This window comes from Schistocerca nitens, chromosome 7 (genome assembly GCF_023898315.1).
Source record: "Schistocerca nitens isolate TAMUIC-IGC-003100 chromosome 7, iqSchNite1.1, whole genome shotgun sequence".
In the NCBI taxonomy this organism is placed as follows: Eukaryota; Metazoa; Arthropoda; class Insecta; order Orthoptera; family Acrididae; genus Schistocerca; species Schistocerca nitens.
The window spans coordinates 24,255,578-24,272,858 of NC_064620.1; the positions used below are offsets into that span (position 1 = coordinate 24,255,578).

Genomic DNA, 17,281 nt, shown 5'->3' on the forward strand with positions numbered 1-17,281 from the left:
GTGGCGATAATCTGCGGTTCAAGTTTGTGTGGCTGGTTGTGGCACAGGCGACCGCCTAGGGCTGCTATATCCACGTATCTACTGAGACAACCGTATGCTAACAAGGGAACCTCCCCATCGCAGCCCCCTCAGATGTAGTTATAAGTTGTACAGTGGATAGGCCTTGAAAAACTGAACACAGATCAATCGAGAAAACAGGAAGAAGTTGTGTGGAACTATGAAAAAATAAGCAAAATATGCAAACTGAGTAGTCCATGGGCAAGATAGGCAAGGGGAAACTGAACTCAGGAGTGCTTGGTCCCGTGGTTAGCGTGAGCAGCTGCGGAACGAGAAGTCCTTGGTTCAAGTCTTTCTTCGAGCGAAAAGTTTAATTTTTATTTTCAGTCAATTATCAAAGTTCAGGCACTCACACATAATCAACTTCGCTCTCCAAAATTCCAGGACATGTTCAGATTTGCTTGGACAAATGGAAAAATTTGAAAACGTTAGAAACATATGTTTTGACAGACCACAGGGAAAAGTGTGCGACTGTGAAACTGTTTGATTCTTTGTTGCAGTTTATGTGACAAACTCTTATGTTTTCATCTCTTTTTGGGAGTAATTATCACACCCACTCTCAACGCGAACGGGCTGTCTACCTTCAAAAGACTGAACACGAAGAAGATAACGAAGAACTGTAGCGCCGCCTATTTAATACCTCGGAAACCAGACGACCTTAGTTACGCTGATTACGTCTTTCAAAATTATATTAAAAACGGTTACGCTCATCACTTTATACCACATAAACGGCCATAACTGAAAATACATTATTTTTCTTACAAACCAAGCTACTTAAATTAGCACTTCCTCACACTGGATACGTTCGCATCTTACAAAACACTGTAACATACATACTACCGTGAATATTAATAAAACATGATACTGTGAGATCATTTAAACGTTTCAGAACAAGACAATAGAAGCAAATATGTCGGCCGCTGTGGCTAAGCGGTTCTACGGTTTCAGTCTGGAACCGCGCGACCGCTACGGTGGCAGGTTCGAATCCTGCCCCGGGCATGGATGTGTGTGATGTCCGTAGGTTAGTTAGGCTTACGTAGTTCTAACTTATAGGGGACTGATTAACCTTAGATGTTAAGTTCCATAGTGCTCAGAGCCATTTGATCAATTTTGAAGCAAATGTATATTTATACAACATGTGTCTTACCAACAAAGATCACAGCTTCATGCATGTTTACATGGTACTAATTTAAAAACTAGAGCGCACACAATGTTGTACAATGCTGTATTCAATTCGAGGAGTCGAGAAGCACAACTTGCCCTCTAAACTCACTACGTGAATGATCTCAGCATGGACGGAATGTTAAATTCAACATTTCCTTCCTTCGTTTATTTCTTAGTAATTTCAGGACAATCGATACAGTAGATAATTCTGCCTAAGCACATTTTAATTATAACTCTTCATGAAAATGCCTTTATTGCGTTTACAGCAGAGTATTCGCTGTGCGGAGAGAACGGTAGGTCAAACTGTTTGGCTGAATTCACAACGATCTACGGGTAGAGCTGCAGTTGACCTAATTCCTGTATGTTCCTCCTGTCCACAGTCCCACCGGACATCTTGATTGAAGAGACGAGCGGCGACATGGCGGTCACCGAAGGTGAAAACGCCACCTTGCGCTGCCGGGCTTCAGGGCGGCCAACCCCTCGGATATCGTGGCGCCGGGAGGACGGCGAGCACATAATGCTACGGCTGGGAGCCCGCAACCTCACGCAAGGTTGGTACGATGCGGGCTTTTCGGCCTCCTTACTTAACGTCGAGCCAGAATTACAACGATCTACTCTGTGTACAAAGTACAGAGCAAACAAAAGGCGCTCTTCTCTCGAAAATTCTGTTGATTTGCAGTACTTTCACCACGTTACAGACCAAGAATCACAGGTCGTGAACAAAAATTTCTTCCAGTGTACTGATACCATGACTGTAAAACTATTTTACCTGCCTGAAATGTAATGTACTGTTTGTTAGATTGATTTTGGTTGTTCATCCCACAGGGTGTTCCGAAGTTTCATTATCAACATTATACAGATGGTACAGCACTGTAAGTGCTGAACTTTGAGATAAGCAATTATTTTTTGGAAATTTATATTTTATTTTCTATTGTATTAAATCGCTTACCCTTTATGTCGACAAAATATGCCAATACATTTTTTCAAAGTGACGATCACATTTCCGAATCTTATTCAATTAAGCACCTGCCATCTTATAGCAACAGAGTCACTGTTGTAGGCATAGTAATCCATTCAGAGGCCTGTACTCTAAATTCAAACTTATTTTACCCCATATCTTGCACATTTTGTCTGTGACGGTTGAAAATTCTGTTGATTTGCAGTACTTTCACCACGTTACAGACCAAGAATCACAGGTCGTGAACAAAAATTTCTTCCAGTGTACTGATACCATGACTGTAAAACTATTTTACTTGCATGAAATGTCATGTGCTGTTTGTTAGATTGATTTTGGTTGTTCATCCCACAGGGTGTTCCAAAGTTTCATTATCAACATTATACAGATGGTACAGCACTGTAAGCGCTGAACTTTGAGATAAGCAATTATTTTTTGGAAATTTATATTTTAGTTCCTATTGTATTAAATCGCTTACCCTTTATGTCGACAAAATATGCCAATAGCATTTTTTCAAAGTGACGATCACATTTCCGAATCTTATTCAATTAAGCACCTGCCATCTTATAGCAACAGAGTCACTGTTGTAGGCATAGTAATCCATTCAGAGGCCTGTACTCTAAATTCAAACTTATTTTACCCCATTTCTTGCACATTTTGTCTGTGACAGTTGTTTTGTCACTGCTGTACTGTATACTCTTCACGCTGTATTCTTCGGAGTAAATTTCAACAACGTGCTGAGAGGTGCACAATGTGTGGTGAATTTCAATCTGGTAGCGCTCCGTCCTTTCTGCCCCGCCCATCCAGCCATGACTGTGTGCCACAGAATAGAGAGTATATAAAAGGGAACGCAGAGAGCGGCTTCTTTCCATCGTATGAAGCCAAGCGTTGTGCTCAACGCCATACTGAAACCTCGAAAATGCGTAAACGTGCAGCGACAGGTGCTTATTACTACGGCTTGGAATGGATGTTCTTACCAAACGGAGGTGATCTATCGACTACATGAAAACTTTTACGAAAGGAAAAGCTAATGGAACAAATCGTAATAAATTGTTAATATAAACTTATCACATAAGCTTTTAAATTCATTATTGTTCACAGAAGCAAGCTGTGAACTGAAACAGCTGTTAGCTTCAGATGACTCTGAAGCTACTTTGTTTTGTAGATATCGGATTTTTCCTAGCAGCAATCTTATTTTGTTTCCAAACGAAACAGCTGTATTTTCGATTCAGTACGTCGGCAAAAGTTCAAGAATCAGAAACAGCTGTTATGTAAAAATCTGCGCAAGTTTCCGCGTTTGTAGCAGTGATCGAATATTCATTCAAGTTTTCAACCTGAAAGTAACACATGGGTATTACTTTAATTGAAAACTACATTAAAATTTAATTTATGGAAATATTTTTGATTACTGTCTTTTTAACATATTATATAATATGAATTATATTGGTTTAATAAATGACTATAGATAAGTGTTACAAAGAAACTTTTGTCAAGCTTTTTATCAAGTATTAGATATATCAGCTTTACCGTTATGTAACTATTGGTATCTAATGTCTTCGTCTTCATCATTATCTTCAGGCAGTTAGCGATACTAATTAGAGAAACGTACGTCTACTTCTACGAAGTGTTCTCGACTGAGCTGCAAACTACTTTCATGTTGCCAGCGACCGCGTATAAAATGCTTTAACTTCTGTTTTGTCCATACCAAAGTGATATGTGACTTTCCTTCCAACTCCATAAGCAATTTTAATATGTTAACTACATTTAGTGAAAAACAATATGCCATCGAAAAGTCCGGAACCGCGCGACTGCTACGGTCGCAGGTCCGAATCCTGCCGCGGGCATGGATGTGTGTGAAGACCTTAGGTTAGTTAGGTTTAAGTAGTTATAAGTTCTAGGGGACTGATGACCTCAAATGTTAAGTCCCATAGTGCCCAGAGCCATTTGAACCATTTTTGAGCCATCGACAATAAACCAAACGTAAAGTAGCCAGTGACCCCTCTTTCATTGAAAAGCCTTCAAAGTTTATGCTGCAAAATATTTAAAAATTAAGTTTCACAGTAAGTGTAACCAATGTCAAATAAAATGGACATGTCGTCATCGTGCTGTGATATGAATGTATCAGATAAGAAAAATATTTATTTTATGTACCAATAAGCTTCCTCAGAATAGTGTGAGACATATTACACACAGTAGTGAAAAAATGCCCAAACGTTAATCAATTTTTTTAATTCTAGAAAGAGATTTTCATTCTGCAGCGGCCTTACAGGAACACCAAGTAGCTATGACCCTTTAGGTGGGACGTCAGAATACGCGAGACATTCCGACCATGGATAAAACGGCCCACACGTTAATATCGAAACGATGTTGAAATACACGGGGATGTGTGGCATGAGGGTTTTCCCCATTCTAAACGTGGTAGTGGTAGTTACATCGGTTGGGCAGACGTTCCTTTGTAAAATGCGCTTCATTTGTGGACAATGATCCACCGAACTGTGGGTGGTAGTCGATAAGTGGTGCAAAATCAGCTGGACCGACCCAGTGCCCTCATCCTCTGGAGGCGGTTTGGATGAAGTTTCTGTTCATGGAGAACTCGCCAGACACTGCTCTGGGATACATCCACGGAAACTGTGATGTTGCGGGTATTCGTCCACAGTTCTGTTCGACCATTTGGAAAACTTCTTTTCCCAGCCGACAGAGTGGCGCCTACGCTCACGACCATAATAGGATCTATTGGCTCTCTAGGTGCCGGTTTCCGAAACCATAGTTCCAGCCTTACAAAAATGCATGTGCATGTGGTGGACGGGCACGAAACGGAAAACGTTTATGATGCAGGCGTTGTGCTAGCTGACCATTACCGCCCACTTTCATGAGCAACATGTTGGTGTTCTCGGGAAACGTGTACTCTACCATTCTGTAATGTATCGCCGTTCCTGATCACTCAGTGCAACTGATGTACATTCGCTTCTATTCATTGTGTTATTCTCTGATGATATGTGCCTTGAATTCACAAAAGACGTCATGGCAGACCAGACACCGACCTATGTCAATGTGTATTGCCTTCGATCGTTTCAAGTTATTTATATTCCAAATGGCAAAATTCTGGATGAGTTTGTTACCAAATATTGCTGTCCTGAGTCCGTATGCATAACACTCTGCATTTGGGGGACATCTCGCGTGAGTGTTTGGTTAGAGAACACGGTGCCCCTCTAAGCTGACCTGCCAGGAAAAGATATCCAGGAATCGATTGCTATGACCACACTAGAGCGGTCGGGAAGCCACTAGCGTCACCGGTGATCAATGTAGGGCTTGACCGCGGTCGTAGCGGCGGCCGAAGTTGATGAAACGGTGGCAGCGTGGCAGGAGATGCGGCGTCAGAAAGAATAGCCTCCGTCGGTAGCCGTGCTGTGAGGGGCTGGAGATTTGTGGGCTGGTGCCAGGCCTGCGGGGGTGCTTGAGCCCAACTTGTCTGATGGGCGTAGCAGGACAGAGGCGTCGAAGTGGTGGCAGTCAGAGGTGTGAGAGAATGGGCACAATTGGTGGACAGTCAACTGGAGCTCCATTAACAGTCAATGTGAAGCGTTGCTAAGGAGCGTTGACAGGAACATGGTAGGATGGTAGATGGTATATTTCTCTGGCGAGAGGACAGTGACTCCGAAGGATTTGCAGAGACGGGTTTAAGTATTACAAGAGGAGCACTAACATAGTCCTTTAGTGACCGACAACAGAGTATTGATCGATTATTTGATTGAAGCAATTTTGGTGTGCAGTGATGGGCACAAGCAGTGTGCACTGAGTGTAATGATTTATCAGTCATATTCCATACTGAGGGACCATGTGCACAGTGCGGTGTGTTGAGGCTACTGCGCCTGCCTGCGTGTTGTGCGTGCGATTGCTTTCTTTAAACGAGAGCTGCGTCAATCTTACATGTTACTATTACGATTTGATCGTAACCAGAACTGCGTACGCCGTTCTACAAAGATCTGTAATTCCTAATTTTTCGTAGCTAATATTTTAGTTCGTTGGTGTTGCATTGGTAATAGTGAGTAGTTGGTGAAGCGAGGGGTTTTCGACTTACAAGGGAACTGTCCAATCTGAAATGTCGATAAGTGTCTTGACATTTATTCACTCGAAAGAAACACAATTTCAAATTTTAGGTGCGAAGAACTACTGCCAATATTTGAAAAATAAAACTGAATATTGCCATGATCGTTGCTCGACAGGTAGTTGGAAGAATGTTTACCTCTATCGTAGCTGCGAGACACAGCACCTGCGCAGCGCGCTGTGTATATAGCCTTGATTCACGGCATATCTGTAAACAGATAACACGTCACAACGCAATCGTAATTTGTAAAGCGCATTTCCGTTCCGGTTTATCGGGCACAATTTTTTGCAGTTACTATTCATTTGAATCTAGTTTAATACACATAATCAGTAAGAGTTGTCTTTGCGGTATCGCTAAGTGTTAACAAATGAGATAAAGCCGAATACCTTTTCTTTGTGTTTTCTTCATGTATGCCAGCTTTCGTTCTTGTCCACCTTACAAAGTTTCACAGTACTGTGGAATCTAATTAATATGAAGAACGTGGTATTCAATCTATATTGTCTGCATCTCCTGAATATCTATGTATGCGTTATTTGGTAGTTAATATCTCGGACATCTATTCGAAATGTGTCGACATTGAAGATATTGCTTTGACGTGAATAACACGATTCCGTGAACTGCGGTCCGAACGATGATTTTTGTACAAATTGAAGACCAGAACAAAACCACAGTACCTTGCTAGCCCAAAGAATAAATCATGGTGCAAGCTTTCAGTGTCAGAGAAAGGCTGTAAATCTTTTGGTTAAACGAAGGAGGGAGAAAATGTTTACAGTTAGGCAATGTGCAAATAGGCTTTCGTTTCGTAAAATCTGAACGTCAGTTGTATAAATGAATAAGGATTTACACAATGTACGAAATACTCGTCAAAATGAAACTCGTAAAATTGTGAAAGAAATACTATTCGAATGATTTACAACTGCTCGTGAGAGTCAGTGCAGTTAACGACGGAGATATACGTCGCTGAGCCCACTGAATTGCTGGTGCGATTAAAACTGCTTGTTACCATGTTCCTTTGACATAGTTAAAAAGATTCAGAGAATGATACGAAAGGTCAGCCGGAAAACTACAAGGTTTACTTCAATTAGACTTGTAGGGTAGAAGAGATTAATAGGTACTACAATAGAAAAATTCGTAGCTGCCACAAAGACGAAGTTTCTAGTTATCCCTTAACATGCAGTGTATAAAGTCAAACCAGCCAGGCTTCGTGCAAGAACGGCGTGCAATCCGTAGTTCATCATTTCTCGCGAAGAAAGGCAAAGTCGCTTGTGCAATCGATAAGTACTGTGTCACACTCATATGCAACAATGCCGGTGATAAGTATCAGTGGATGGCTGTTTCCGCATCTTCGTACATGTCTTCTGGAAACTCAAGGCAAATTAGGACTGTTTGGATGTAAAAATCTCGTAAGGGACGTAGTAAAATCTGGAAAAGTGGAAGACACTAATTTTCAATATTACATTCGAAATGTCTTATTACTGGACAGGCTACATCAAATCAATCAGGGCATTTGACGGGTTCTTGACTTGGACATAACATCTTATCGGCCTTTAGAAGGACGAAAAAAAGATTCAGCCTTTCGCGATAGAAATTTTGTACACTGTAAAGCATTTTTCAGAATGCTGTGAGACAATGTAATTTCTGATAGCTCTTTGTCGTTCCAGGTTTACCAGCGGAAAAGCGTTGATACACTTTAGTCATCTGTGCAGTATCAGTCTGTATCACCAAATTTTACGAATTTGATCAAGTACGCAGTACAAAACGCAGAACAGTGCCCACAACCATTTATCACTCCATCACAGTCCTGTCTAAATAAGACTAGTAATTACTGTGACGTGCCTAAATGGATTACTTTCTCCTTTTATCAGATGTGCCCGGTGTAAAGATAACGTTTTTCTTTCGTCATTCAGTAGACACTTCACATTTTATATACGTTATTGAAAAGTTATCAAAAGGAATGTGCTATAGAAATTGTTAAATATTTCATGTGAACTTATTTACATCCACATTGATGCAAGTTGTCTGTAATCTAACGTCTTACACTGCCTTGATTTTGTTTCCTCTCCTAGTCACCTGTGTAAGAATTAAATCTTCAGCAGTTATTCAAGAAGGTAATGATTGTTTTGAAATGTTGTAACTGCTTAAAATTGAAACGTGTGCGGTGGATTTGAAATATGCAGCGCTACATTCTCTCGCTGATTGGTGTCACGGTAGGCAGGAATGGCTGCACAAACAGTTGTTAAAAGCGCTTCCTTATGCGGCAAAAATGAGTAACTTTAACGTGTTTTACTTCCTGTGCGATTTGGCAGCTAGAACTTTGTCAGCGCATTTCTTTCGGTGCATTCTTCCTGTATGAAAAATTTCAGGTTAGGTTTTCACATGCCGGATTGGACCACTTTGTCTTCAATATTTAAGTGTAAATGAATGAGAAAGACGAATTAATATCATGGCTGTGCTTGTTTAGAGGGGTTCTGTTTGCAAGCTTTTTAAATTTTGTGATGTCTATGTTTTTGGCCAAGAGGTGGACTATTGTGAACTGTTAGTATTTTCGTTGTTATCTCCAATTTTGTGGTTGCTGTTTCGGTTTTGATTCATATAGTTTCATTGCTACGTTGAAGAAATTTTATTTCATATATTGTCTTATTCTAACGCCCACTTTTCAGGAACTATAACTTGGCCACTTATATGAATTCAGTTTGTCAGATTGCTATTTTGTTAATAGTCAAGGAAGACCCCCAGTCTGAACCCTGCTCCACACAAATCCTACGCTAGAATACTGACCAATCATCCCGATGCGCTCCCTCATCCCAAAATTCGAACAGTTCTTTGTCGAGAACCATTGCGGGATGTCTTGACTTTCAGCAAAGCATTTGATACTGTCGACTTCGACATCTTACTAGCCAAATTTAGCGGTCTAAATTTCTCACCAAGCGCAGTGCAATGGTTTCGCTCATACATGACGTCTCGTCAGCAACGCGTCCTGTCTGGGAATATAAAATGACAATGGCGGCAGGTAGTGTCAGGCGTTCCCCAAGGCTCAGTATTAGGTCCTACACTCTTCTGTCTTTATGTCAATGATGTGTCATCGGTCCTGACCTATTGCAAATACCATATGTATGCTGATGACCTTCAGTTGTATCTAAGTGCGAAACCAAGCAATCTCAAGAAAGCTATTGAAAATTTCAATACTGACCTCGATGCACTGTCAAAATGGGCACAGGACATAGGTCTAAAACTAAACCCATCTAAAACCCAAGCGGTACTTGTTGGTCACTCTAAGCTCATTAGCCCAAAACATCGGGAATCCGTACCACCTCTTATCCTAAATGGAACAAATATTAAATTCTCGCCCTCAGCAAAGAGTTTGGGAGTAATAATAGATGAAAATCTAAATTGGACAGAGCACGTAACTGCAGTGTGCAAAAAAGCATCAGCATCCCTTCATGTCCTACAAAAATATAAAAAACTCTTCCCTTTCGATCTGAAAAAGAAATTAGTACAAACGCTTATACTCCCAATCATTGACTACAGTGATATTATCCTACAAGGCCTCTCTCAGGAAAATTCCCGACATCTAGAACTGGTCACGAATGCCTGCGTCCGATATATCTGTGACGTTCGGCTTTTTGATCACATTTCAGCAGCATATGCAAAATTGTCCTGGCTGCGTGCAGACAAACGCAGAGATTTCCATACACTCTGTCTCATCTACTGCCTTATAAATGTACACTGTCCCTCATATCTCTCCTCGTCCCTAACATTCATGTCGGAACAACATGACAGAAACACACGTTCCCATCATAATAAAATCCTCTCCGTTCCACTGCATCGCTCGGTCACCTTCTCCAAGTCCCTTACAGTAGCGGGAACCCGACTCTGGAATAACCTCCCTCGTTATGTTAGAGAACTTAAAAACATGACCGGCTTCAAAAACCAGTTAATGACGTATCTACTTAAGCAACAGTAATGCCTTCCTCTGTACATGAGTGCACTTCACCACATTAGTTCCCTCTTTCCCCCTCCTTAAACCTCCCTTACCCAAAACTCGCTACACTAGTAAACATCTACTTTACACACCAAGATATTAATGTACATCTGCACAAACCTTCATTACTATTGCCAATCTTTCTCATGTTTGTCATTATTATTTGATTTTTTTTACTGTTATTATTATTGCTTTCACCATAATCTGTATGTATAGCACCTGATGTAAAAATATAGCCAGCATTTACTTTATTAGGTCTTAGTCATGTTTATCATTATTATTTGATTTTTTGTTTTACTGTTATTATTATTGCTTTTATCATAATCTATATTTATAGCAACTGTTGTAAAAATACTTCCGCATTTACTTTATTAGGTCTTAGTCACTACTCTTTATTCATATTGTCACTAGAGTAAGCTAATTTTCTCATTTAAACTATGTTCATGATGTAACGCTGATGTGTGAAATGCTGCATGTGTGGAACACTGGTCCGATGTAAGAGAGGGCCTGATGGCCCTAATCTGATCAGGTTAAATAAATAAATAAATAAATAAATAAATAAATGGTAACTTTTCTCGCATGTTACTATTTTCGGGAGAACGACTATTCAAATCCGTGTCCGGATATTTAAATTTAGGTTTTCCCTCATTTCCGTAATTCGATCCGACCAAACCCCGGATGGTTACGTTGAAAGGGCACGGCATGTTTCTTCCCACCTCCTCAGTCAAGTTTGTATTCCGTCTCTAATGACTTCGATGTCGAAAGGTCGTTAAACTTCAGTCCTCTTTCTTTCCTTTTGTTACTGGTCACGGCGAACAAATTTCTTCGAGTTTGACACTACACTTGCTACAGTAGTTCCTCAATACACTGATTCAGATTCGGAGTGCTACTTTCTGCTCAGCCATTCGTAAACGCACCAGTGAGAGTTTCTGTAACGTCTATAAACAACGTTGATCTCCAATGTGGAATAGTCGCAAAAGAACGTATACTGAGGGGAAAAAAGTCATGAAATGCCACCTAATATCGTTTCTGACCTGCTCTTTCCGACGTAGTGCAACAACTCGACGTTGTATACGAGGTGTGGCTAGAAAAAAACCGGATTAGTACTGGTGAAACAATAAAACGAATGCAATAAGGCTGAAAGTCGCGTGGCCTGTCACGTGACTCTCGCTCCGCCTACTGCTCGAGTTTCATCTGCCTCCTGCACTCAGTCTGCCCGTGGCGTCTGTTTTAAGTAGTTGACGTTTTGTCTGTGCGTCGGAAAATGTTGAGTGTACAGAAAGAACAGCGTGTTAACATAAAATTTTGTTTCAAACTAGGAAAATCTGCAAGTGAAACGTTTGTAATGTTACAACAAGTGTACGGCGATGATTGTTTATCGCGAACACAAGTGTTTGAGTGGTTTAAACGATTTAAAGATGGCCGCGAAGACACCAGTGATGACACTCGCACTGGAAGACATTGTCAGCAAAAACTGATGCAAACATTGAAAAAATCGGTAAAGTTGTTCGACAAGATCGCCGTTTAACAATCAGAGCAGTGTCTGAGTTAACAGGAGTTGACAAGGAAAGTGTTAGGCAGATTCTTCATGAAAGTTTCAACATGAACAAAGTGTGTTCAAAAATGGTTCCAAAGTGTCTCACAATTGAACAGAAGGAACGCCGAAGAATGATTTGTTCTGACGTCCTGGAAAACATTGAAAGTGATCCCACCTTCTTACAAAACGTTATTACTTGCGATGAATGGTGGTTTTTTACTTACGATCCCGAAACTAAACGCCAATCGATGCATTGGAAAACTCCTGGTTCTCCACGACAAAAAAAAAAGCACGAATGTCAAAATCGAAATTCAAGGCAATGATGATTGTTTTTTTTTTTGACATCAAAGAGATTGTGCACATTGATTGGGTACCAGAGGGACAAACAGCGAATCAGCATTACTACATTAGCGTCCTGGCTACCCTACGTGAGCGAGTACGGAGAAAACGGCTCGATTTGTGGAGAAAAAAGTCATGGATCCTTCACCAAGACAATGCCCCAGCTCACAGTGCGTTGTCAGTGAAGACGTTTTTGGCAAAACACAACATTCCCATCTTAGATCATCCACCATACTCACCTGATTTGGCCCCCTGTGACTTTTTTCTTTTCCCTAAAGTCAAGTCAGCTTTGAAAGGAACTAGATTTGAGACTGTTGAAGCAGTAAAAGAAAAAGCGACGGAAGTAATGTATGGACTTACCGAAAATGATCTGCAGCATTGCTATGAACAGTGGAAAATTCGTATGGAGCGGTGTAGAGACCGAGGAGGAGAGTACATTGAAGGATATAACATGGAATTGTAAATAATTGTAAATAAATGTTTTTTCCAGCATCAGTCCGGTTTTTTTCTAGCCGCACCTCGTATACTCAGCAAATTGTTGAAAGTCTGTTGCATAAATATGGAGCCACGGTGCCTCTAGAGCCGTTGTAATTGCGAAAACGTTGCAGGTGCTGGATATTTTGCACGAACTCACCTCTCGATTAAGTCTCATAAGTGTCTCATGGTTGGCCAAATATCTCGAGCTGTCACTCAGCTTCCTCCAACTGAAAGCAGGACTCATCTGACCAGGACTCAGTTTCCCAATCGTCTGGGATACAACCGATATGGTCTCGAGCCCCGAAGAGGCTGTTTGCAAAGGCACTCACGCTTCCATAGCCAATTAATGTCAGATTTCGCCGCACTCTCCTAAAGGATACGTCCGTCGTACGTCCCACATTGATTTCTGTGGTTATTTCATGAAGCTTCCTGGCCTCTTAGGGCTGACAACTGTACGCAAACGCCTCCCCTCTCTGTCGTTAAGTGGAGGACTTCGGTCACTGCATTATCAGTGGTGAGAGGTAACGCCGGAAATATGGTATTCTTGGCTCATTCGTGACACAGCGGTTCTCGGAGTACTGAATTAGCAAGGATTTCCGAAATGGAATGTCTCGTACTCCTAGCTCCATTCAGAGTTCAAAGTCTAACTCCCTTTGTGCGGCCATAATCACATTGGGAATCTTTCCACATGATACGAAGATATTAACTGTTCCGAAAGAACAGATACCAATAATGACCATGCAGCTTCTCCAGAAAGAAATGATAATTAATCTAAACCCTCAGCTGCCAACAGGTGTTGTTGATAGGAACATTACGAATGTAGGTTGTGGACAGTTGGGTATGTGGTGTCTCACTGGAAGCGTGCAAGGGATAAGTCCCTGCAGACGCGCTGTCCTCTGTGGCCTTGGTTACTCACATGGATAGAACATCTGCCATGTAAGTAGGAGATCCCGGGTTCGAGTCGCGGTCGGGATACACATTTTCAGCTGCCCCCATTGAGGTATGTCAACAACACCTGAGTACAAGTGACAGCCTCACGAATGCACAGCCATTTTATATGTCTTGTACGCGATACTACGGCCATCTCTGTATATGTGCATATCGGTACCCCATGACCTCTGTCACCTCAGAGTATAATTACATTTTAAATTTGTATCTCCAACTTCCATGCACCAGAGAATAGTTCATACTGATACACAACCAGTTTAGAAACAATGCTTGAGACGTAAGGTCTACTGAAAACTCCGGATAATGTGATATATTCATTTCCAACAATTGGTTCCCCATGACAGAAGACTGAGTTTAAGATTATGGATCAGCAGTAAAATTCTGACTGCAATTTTGTGACGGCAAATACATGTGGTGAGGGGCAATTCCACAGGCAAAAAGTTTCTTAACGTTTTCTCAGTATTCTGGTAATAGGGCCTAGCGGTCTCCGATGGTTCGTAACAGAGTAAACGCCTCTTTGAATATGTAAAATAGCCCGAGTGTCCAAGGTAAGAGCTATGTGTCTTGCTCCACTCATACAAGCTACTTGCAGTTGGCAAAAGTGATACCCATTTTACTCTCGCCGTCATACTTGCATTAACTCCTGGTAACGTCTCTATCGAGTTCGTTTTCCCAGCTGTGCTACTTGTACGTTAACAATGACACGCATCACTACTGATCGGTTTAGAGATGAAGAATTTGCCAATATGCACCACATGTGCAGACTGAATGAATTCACACAAGAGAAACAAAGAAAGCTGCAATGTGCTGCTGCCGCAGCGATCGCATTCCCATCACAGTACAGGATCGATATAATCAAACTTTCGCCACTTGAGCCAGTCTAGACGGTGAACTATTTACCTTACGGATACCAAACGTTACAAGAAAATGTTCAGACTGCGCAGCAGAATTTGCATTGTTAGTAGTGTAGGCGTCATCATACGCCGTTAGGCGAGGATATTTGTACTGCGACGTAGGGTTGGAACAGAAGCATCTGTATGCATTGCAGCTGCAGACACTGGACATCGGTCTGGAGAAGAAGAGCAGGACTTCACTGGTAAAGCTATTTCATGTCATCAACATCAACTGTGATGTCGCTCTTCGCAAGTATCGAAGCATTAAAGGAATACGGACAGGTCCTCTTTACACAATGGAGATGAAGAACAGGATTAGGAAATTCGAATTAACTGGCGATTGCGGAATTGCTCCAGGGAGAGGCCGGCGGCCAACTGCGCCGTAAATTGTTGGACAATTCATGGCAGAGACTATTGGGCGCAATCCTGAACATTCTGTGTTCCACCGTTCGGAGTGTGATGTGTTGTTGTTGTTGTGGTCTTCAGTCCTGAGACTGGTTTGATGCAGCTCTCCATGCTACTCTATCCTGTGCAAGCTTCTTCATCTCCCAGTACCTACTGCAACCTACATCCTTCTGAATCTGCTTAGTGTATTCATCTCCTGGTCTCCCTCTACGATTTTTACCTTCCACGCTGCCCTCCAATGCTAAACTTGTGATCCCTTGATGCCTCAAAATATGTCCTACTAACCGATCCCTTCATCTAGTCAAGTTGTGCCATAAACTTCTCTTCTCCCCAATCCTATTCAGTACCTCCTCATTACTTACGTGATCTACCAACCTTATCTTCAGCATTCTTCTGCAGCACCACATTTCGAAAGCTTCTATTCTCTTCTTGTCGAAACTAGTTATTGTCCATGTTTCACTTCCATACATGGCTACACTCCATACAAATACTTTCAGAAACGCGTTCCTGACACTTAAATCTATACTCGATGTAAACAAATTTCTCTTCTTCAGAAACGATTCCTTGCCATTGCTAGTCTACATTTTATATCCTCTCTACTTCGACCATCATCGGTTATTTTACTCCCTAAATAGCAAAACTGCTTTACTACTTTAAGTGTCTCATTTCCTAATCTAATTCCCTCAGCATCACCCGATTTAATTTGACTACATTCCATTATCCTCGTTTTGCTTTTGTTGATGTTCATCTATGTCCTCCTTTCAAGACACTGTCCATTCCGTTCAACTGCTCTTCCAAGTCCTTTGCTGTCTCTGACAGAATTACAATGTCATCTGCGAACCTCAAAGTTTTTATCTCTTCTCCATGGATTTTAATACCTACTCCGAATTTTTCTTTTGTTTCCTTTACTGCTTGCTCAATATACAGATTGAATAACATCGGGGAGAGGCTACAACCCTGCCTCACTCCCTTCCCAACCGCTGCTTCCCTTTCATGTCCCTCGACTCTTATAACTGCCATCTGGTTTCTGTACAAATTGTAAATAGCCTTTCGCTCCCTGTATTTTACCCCTGCCACCTACAGAATTTGAAAGAGAGTATTCCAGTTAACATTGTGAAAAGCTTTCTCTAAGTTTACAAATGCTAGAAACGTAGGTTTGCCTTTTCTTAATCTTTCTTCTAAAATAAGTCGTAAGTTTAGTATTGCCTCACGTGTTCCAACATTTCTACGGAATCCAAACTGATCTTCCCCGAGGTCGTCTTCTACTAGTTTTTCCATTCGTCTGTAAGTAATTCGCGTTAGTATTTGTCAGCTGTGACTTATTAAACTGATAATTCGGTAATTTTCACATCTGTCAACACCTGCTTTCTTTGGGATTGGAATTATTATACTCTTCTTGAAGTGTGAGGGTAGTTCGCCTGTCTCATACATCTTGCTCACCAGATGGTAGAGTTTTGTCATGACTGGCTCTCCCAAGACCATCAGTAGTTCTAATTTAATGTTGTCCCTCAGAATCACCCGATTTAATTTGACTACATTCCATTATCCTCGTTTTGGTAGAGTTTTGTGATTGAACAGTCGTGAAACGGTATCTCTAGCGCGGTTCCTGGATGTATGTGGTAGTCACACGGAGCTACTTTTGTAACCTGGAACAAACATATGGTACACAATTAACAAATGTTACCTCCTCATGTGGCAAATGAAGTGTGTTTCTCTCCATGGTTCAGTCTTTATTTATTTTCCGCATGTCCTTACAAATATTTCCACAAAGTTTCATTTTCCAAAGGTCACTCGTTTTTCGTGATGATCCTCTCAAGTAGTGAAAGTTTGATTACAAACACCCTGCACATTAAATTCTGTCTGAGGGCTGTTGCGTCAACCTGTGATTTATGTTCACCATCTCGGTGATTGAATGTTACAGATATTTTCGCTGTAGTTGTGAAGGTATTTCCAATCAAATTGGGGTAACAAACCGAATAATTCATTATTTCATTATTGTGACGAGCCACCGGGGACCACTGAACACATAAGCCAAAATACTCAGAAAACAAACCTGAAAAAACGTCAAAGTTTTGTTGGCAAAGTTCGGGTATACTCTGGAATGAGATTTTCACCGTGCAGCGGAGTGTGCGCTGATACGAAACTTCCTGGCAGATTAAATCTGAGTGCCGAACCGAGACTCGAACGTGAGACCTTTGCCTTTCGCGGGCAAGTGCTCTACCGTCTGAGCTACCCAAGCATCTCATTCTGGAAACATTCCCCAGGCTGTGGCTCAGCCATGTCTCTGAAATATCCTTTCTTTCAGGAGTGCTAGTTCTGCAAGGTTCGCAGGAGAGCTTCTGTAAGGTTTGGAAGGTAGGGGACGAGGTATTGGCGGAAGTGAAGCGGTGATGACGGAGCGTGAGTCGTGATTAGACTT

At 41.4% G+C, this 17,281-nt stretch overlaps 1 protein-coding gene across 1 annotated transcript in view; it reads left to right on the top strand.

The window, feature by feature from the left end:
• Window positions 1-17,281, top strand: part of LOC126195239 (lachesin-like) — a 365,145-nt gene that overhangs the window by 216,753 nt on the left and 131,111 nt on the right. Inside the window, exon 4 of the mRNA XM_049933767.1 lies at window positions 1,602-1,772. Coding sequence (XP_049789724.1) covers window positions 1,602-1,772 — 171 coding nt within the window. The remainder of the gene's footprint in view (window positions 1-1,601; window positions 1,773-17,281) is intronic.